Source organism: Orycteropus afer, unplaced genomic scaffold, assembly GCF_000298275.1.
Source record: "Orycteropus afer afer isolate SDZICR_OR568_19922 unplaced genomic scaffold, OryAfe1.0 scaffold00057, whole genome shotgun sequence".
In the NCBI taxonomy this organism is placed as follows: Eukaryota; Metazoa; Chordata; class Mammalia; order Tubulidentata; family Orycteropodidae; genus Orycteropus; species Orycteropus afer.
In genome coordinates, this window is record NW_006921644.1 from 8,389,370 (window position 1) to 8,395,093 (window position 5,724).

Below are 5,724 nucleotides of genomic sequence, written 5' to 3' on the forward strand. Positions count from 1 at the left end.
CTGCCCCCTCCTTTTTTCTCCAAATGATTTTGAGTTTTGTTCCACATTGTGCTCCCTCTCTATCCAGGATCTCCTGCATAGATCCCGCTCTGAGCAGTTGACAGTGGTAGCCGGGCACCATCTTGTTCTTCTGGTCTCATAGTCATATAGGCTGCAGATCGCATGGTGTACCAGTCCCGGGACTAATCGTTTCCATGAATCTTTGGTTTTCTTCATTCTGCTTTGCTCTGGACGAGGAAAGACCCATCGTTGCATCTAGATGGCAGTGCTAGCTTTTAAGATCCCAGTCTCTACTTGCTCAAGTAAGAGGTGGAACAGTGTTTTGTGTAGTATGTTATGGCAATTGAGGTTGATGCCCCCTGTGACTATGGTCCCAAGCCTGCAGGTTCAACTACTTGGTCCCTCTGGGTAGCTGGCTGCGACCAAGCAGTGACTACAACCCTGTCCCTTGTCAGCTCTACTGTACACCTGGGAATTCAGATCATACAAATACACTTAGAGGACCATTGTCTGCCAACCCTATACATGGTTTTGGGTACACTCCCTGCTTCACAGACATACCTAATAGTTCAGCCTGTCTACCCATCTACCTGTATACCCGTGTTTGCCTTCACTGACAACACAGTACGTTATGTGCAAAATGATTTATCTTTCCATCTATACCTCCCATGTACCTCTCTGTCTTCCTCTTCCTCAATGCCACCATGTTGATCACTCACATTTGGTACACTGCCCTTCTCTTCACCCAAATCAATACTTATCTCTAACTATCTAATAGTGTTCCCTTCCCTCCACTCCTACCCCTGGTAACCAACAAAGAAAATTTCCTTCCATAGATAGATCTTTCCCTGACTTTTACAATAACGGACTAACACAATATTTGCCCTTCTGTGACTGACTTATTTCACTCAGCCATATGTCCTCCAAGTTCATCCAAGTTATGCGGTGTTTTGCAGATTCTAGGTTATTCCTTAGGGTTGCATAGCATTCCTTTGTGTGTATGTACTATAGTTTGGTTGTCCATTCCTCAGTTGATGGACATCTAGGTTGTTTCCATCTTTTGGCTACTGTAAACAGTGCCACTGAAGATAATTACTTCTTACTGAAGATAATTGCATCTTACTGAAGATAATTCAGAAACATTTGCAGCAGTATATTGACAGAGAACTTCCAGAGGTTCAAGCCGGATTCAGAAGAGGACGTGGAACAAGGGATATCATAGCTGTTGTCAGATGGATCTTGGCTCAAGGCAGGGAATACCAGAAAGATGTTTACTTGTGTTTTATTGACTATGCAAAGGCATTTGATTGTGTGGATCATGACAAATCATGGACAACATTGAGAAGAATGGGAATCCCCGAGCACTTGATTGTACTCATGAGGAATCTGTACCTTGACCAGGAGGCTGTCGTTCAAACAGAACAAGGGGACACTACATGGTTTAAAATCAAGAAGGGACTGCGTCAGGGTTGTATTCTGTCTCCACACTTATTCAATCTATATGCTGAGCAAATAATCCGAGAAGCTGGACTATATGAAGAAAAACGTGGTATCAGGATTGGAGGAAGAATCATTAACAACCTGAGATACGCAGACGATACAACTTTGCTTGCTGAAAGTGAGGATGACTTAAGGCACCTACTGATGAAGGTTGAAGAATACAGTCTGCAGTATGGATTACATCTCAACATAAAGAAAACAAAAATCCTCACAACTGGACCAATGAGCAGCATCACAATAAATGGAGAGAAGATTGAGGTTGTCAAGGAATTCACGTTGCTCGGTTCTACAATCGATGCCAACGGAAGCAGCAGTCAGGACGTTAGACGACGTGTAGCATTGGGAAAGTCAACTGCGAAGGAACTGTTTCAAGTGCTGAGGAGCAAGGATATCTCCTTGAGGACTAAGGTGCGCCTGACACAAGCCATGATATTTCCAATCGCCTTGTATGCATGTGAGAGCTGGACAATGAATAAGGAAGACCGAAGAAGAGTTGACGCTTTTGAGTTGTGGTGCTGGCGGAGGATGCTGAAAGTACCATAGACTGCTAAAAGACCTAACAGATCTGTCCTGGAGGAAGTGCAGCCAGAATGCTCCTTGGAAGCGAGAGTGGCCAGACTTCGTCTCACCTATTTTGGTCATGTTGTAAGAAGGGACCATTCCCTGGAGAAGGATGTCATGCTTGGTAGGGTGGAGGGTCGACGAAAGAGGGGGAGGCCTTCAACAAGATGGATTGATACGGTGGCTGCGATGATGGGATCAAGTATAGCAGGGATTGTGGGGCTGGCGTGGGATCGGGCAGTGTTTCGTTCTGCTGTGCATGGGGTTGCTATGAGTTGGAAACGACTCGACGGCACTTAACAACAACAACAACAACAACAACAAAACAGTGCCACGATGAACATGGGTGTGCATATGTCTGTTCTTGTCATGGCTTAAAGAGGTCTTTTGCAGATTTGCCCAGTGTAATATGTTGTCTGATGTCTTGACTGCTGTTTCCACCGGTGTTGACTGTGGCACCAAGTAATATGAAACCTTTGACAACTTCAATCTTTTCTCCATTTATCACGATGTTGCTTATGGGCACACCTTCCTTGGGGACACTGATTGTCTGTGGTGGACTGAATGGTGCTCCCCTAGAAAAGATGCCAGTGTCCTGGCCCCTGGAGCCTGTGACTGTGACCTTTAAGTCTCTGCAGATGTAACGAAGGATCTCAACATGAGATCAACCTGGCTTATTTGAGCAGCCCTAAATCCAACGACAAGTGTCTTTACAGGACACAGACAAGGAGAAGGCTTGGGGAGGAGGCCAGCAAAGACAGGCAGAGTGGAGCAGTGCAGCCACAAGCCAAGTACACCTAAAGATCCCAGACCTGGAAGAGGCTGGAAAGTCCTCCCCTCCCACCTTCAGAGGGCGTGCGGCCCTGCTGATACCTTGGTCTTGGATGGCTGGGAGGGCGCAGCCCCTCCAGGGCTGGGAGGGCGTAGCCCCTCCAGGGCTGGGAGGAGGCACAGGTCTATTCTACGCTGTCAGGTGACCCTCAGACTCACACCTGCAGCCATCCTGGGGCTCTTCAAAGTCTCTCTCATCCGTCAGGTGCCTTGCCTTTTTGACCCCAGAGAAACGCTGGCACACAGCAGGCACCCCGGGGACAAAGGCAGGGTCAGATGGCACCTCTGCCTTGCACCTCTCTGTGAAGGAGATGAGCCATCTGGGCGGGATGAGTGACCTGCCGAATGGGGCTGTGCACCGAGCAGCAGACCAGGGCGAGCCTGCCCCTCCCAGCCCCAGAGAGGGCACACTCACCAACGGGTCATTAGAGACCGCTGGCTATCCCCACTGACGTCAGGATGTGGGCAGCTGTGATGCTCCAGGAGAGCAGGGTAGGGCGTGTGTAGTTGTGTCTCGCCGGCTGAGCGCAAAGCGGGCTTCACGCTGAGGTCAGCCCAGCCAGGCTCACCCTGCCCCAGATCCCTGGCAGCTCTGGGAGGAAAAGCACCAACTGGGTGGGAGGGAAGGTGGCTGCTGTCTGCCTGATTCTTTCCCTGGAAGGGTTTCCACTCATTCACCTTTGGGATATCCTCACAGCTCAAGTATGCTCAAGACACACGTCTCCAGACCCTTCTATGAAAATCCAAGCCCCCAGCAGCCACCAGGTCACTGGGAGGTGTGGGAAACGTATGCTCAGGCCCCCCAGACCAAATGCATTTCACCAAGATGTCTACACGAGTCCTCTGAGGAGCTCGGATGCCTCAGTTGTACCTTACAGCCCTTCCCGTGGGCCTGGGGCTGCATCTGTGCCCACGAGCCCCACCTGCTCTATCACTGACCCTGTGTGGCCTGAGAGCAGGCTTCTTGCCCAGTGTCCAGTAACGGCAGCCTACCGCTGCGATCGTCCAAACACATCCACGTTGCCCCGCACATGCACACTTGCCATTCTCTCTGTGGTCTGGCTTGTACATCACCTCTGCAGAGGAACCCTGCTGCCCACCCTGTATGCTGTCCCACTCATCACCTGACCCACCTAGCACTTACCACCAACAGAAATCTTTCTCTGCCATGACTTGTATCTTGCCTGATCTCCTCATGAAAGTAAGTGTCACCAGGACAGGGGCTGCCCTGTCTTACTCATCCAGCACCAAACCACGCCAGGACAGACCGGTACTATGCCTACACTGGGAGTGGGGGGGTTACACTGGCCCTGACCAGAGCGGAAAGCGGCAGTTCCCAGAGGGACTCGAGCAGCCCTAGCTAAAAGTTGTTAAAGCTCGCCAGTGACTCCTGGGCTGTCAGTAACCCATGTCAAAGAGCTAACCACAGGCTGCACGGTACACACGAGCCCGTGGAAGCAAGGCAGGAAGCAAAGTGACGCTGTGCTAGTCCTTCCCACCGGGGCGGCAGCGTCTGCGCCATGACACTCATCGGGCTTTGGCAGCCAGCAGCCCCAGAAGGAACGCTCAACACCAGGGCCTGTGTGTGCACACACGTATGTGCGTGTATGTTCTGACTGTGTGTGTTTGCTGCATATATGCACATACACTAGTGCATGCATACACAGCACACACGTGCTGTGTGTGTACACGTGCTATGTACACATACCTGTGTGTATGTGCTGTGTGCAGTGCTGTGCACATGTGTGTGAGCTCTGAGTTTGTGTGTGTGTGTGGATGGGGGAGGGACTTGACCCTGGCACGAGCTCTGCTGCACAAAGGATTTAAGATCTTGTTACTGAGCTAAGGTCTGCAGGCAGGAACAGTGGCCAGGCCAGCAGCCACCCAGATACTGCTCCCCGGGACACAGAGGCCACAGTCAGAAGTGCTGTCCAGCTAACAGCTCACAGCCTCTGCTCATGAGCAGAGGAAGGAAGTCTCAGAAGCCTGGTTTCCAAGAGAGCTCAGCAGAAGCAAGGGCCAGAACCCTCTGGACAAACAGCGGCCACTGGGAGCCCCCCCACCGCCCACCCCCCGCGGCCCAGGGACTCACCAGTTCCACCAGGAAGGCCGGGGCCAGCCCGCCGGCCTGCTGAAAGGCCCAGGGGAAATTGAGCAGGCCAGCCCCCAGGGCAGACTTCATCAGGATGAAGCCGGCCCCCAGCGAGGACAAGCTGCGGGGGGCTTTCTCTTCAAGGCCCCTGCTCTCTGGGGTCTGCTCCTCCATGGCTAGAGGGGGACAGGGAGGAGAGAGGGGCTCGACGGCCAGCTCCAGGCATTGCTCCTGAGGCTGCGGGCTCCGCCTCTTCCGTCCCTCTGCCCCTCCCAAAGGGCACGGTCTTCGTGTGCCCCCGACCCGAAACAAATGCCACCCCGCATCCTCCACTCCTCTCTACCTGCTGATCCTCACCCCGGCCTTCCACTCAGGCCCCAGGGCCCTGTCCCACTTCCAACCTCTGATTCCCTCTCCCAGCGTTCCTCCCACTCTCGCCGCTCCCACCCACGGCCCCACTGCTGACACGCTCATCCTCACCACCAATGCCGACTCCAGGGCAGGAGGTGGCCCTCCTTGGGCTCCAGGAACGGGGTCACACTCCTCCAGGCAGGTTAGCTGCTGGTCAGAAGTCTGGAGCGCAGGAGGAAAACCGCAGCTCTGCCGCGGAATAGCCAACTGCTAATTAAGGGGGCCTAGAAAGCACGTATTGGGGTCATGTCCGAAATCCTTGGGGGACAGGGAAAAGTGGCAGGGCCATCTGACCCAAGAACTCACCACTTCTGAGAATGCTGGCCAAG

At 52.7% G+C, this 5,724-nt stretch overlaps 1 protein-coding gene across 1 annotated transcript in view; it reads right to left on the minus strand.

The window, feature by feature from the left end:
* Window positions 1–5,158, minus strand: part of SLC38A8 (solute carrier family 38 member 8) — a 22,203-nt gene extending 17,045 nt beyond the window's left edge. The window contains exon 1 of the mRNA XM_007939133.1: window positions 4,985–5,158. Coding sequence (XP_007937324.1) covers window positions 4,985–5,158 — 174 coding nt within the window. The remainder of the gene's footprint in view (window positions 1–4,984) is intronic.
* Window positions 5,159–5,724: the final 566 nt, after the last annotated feature.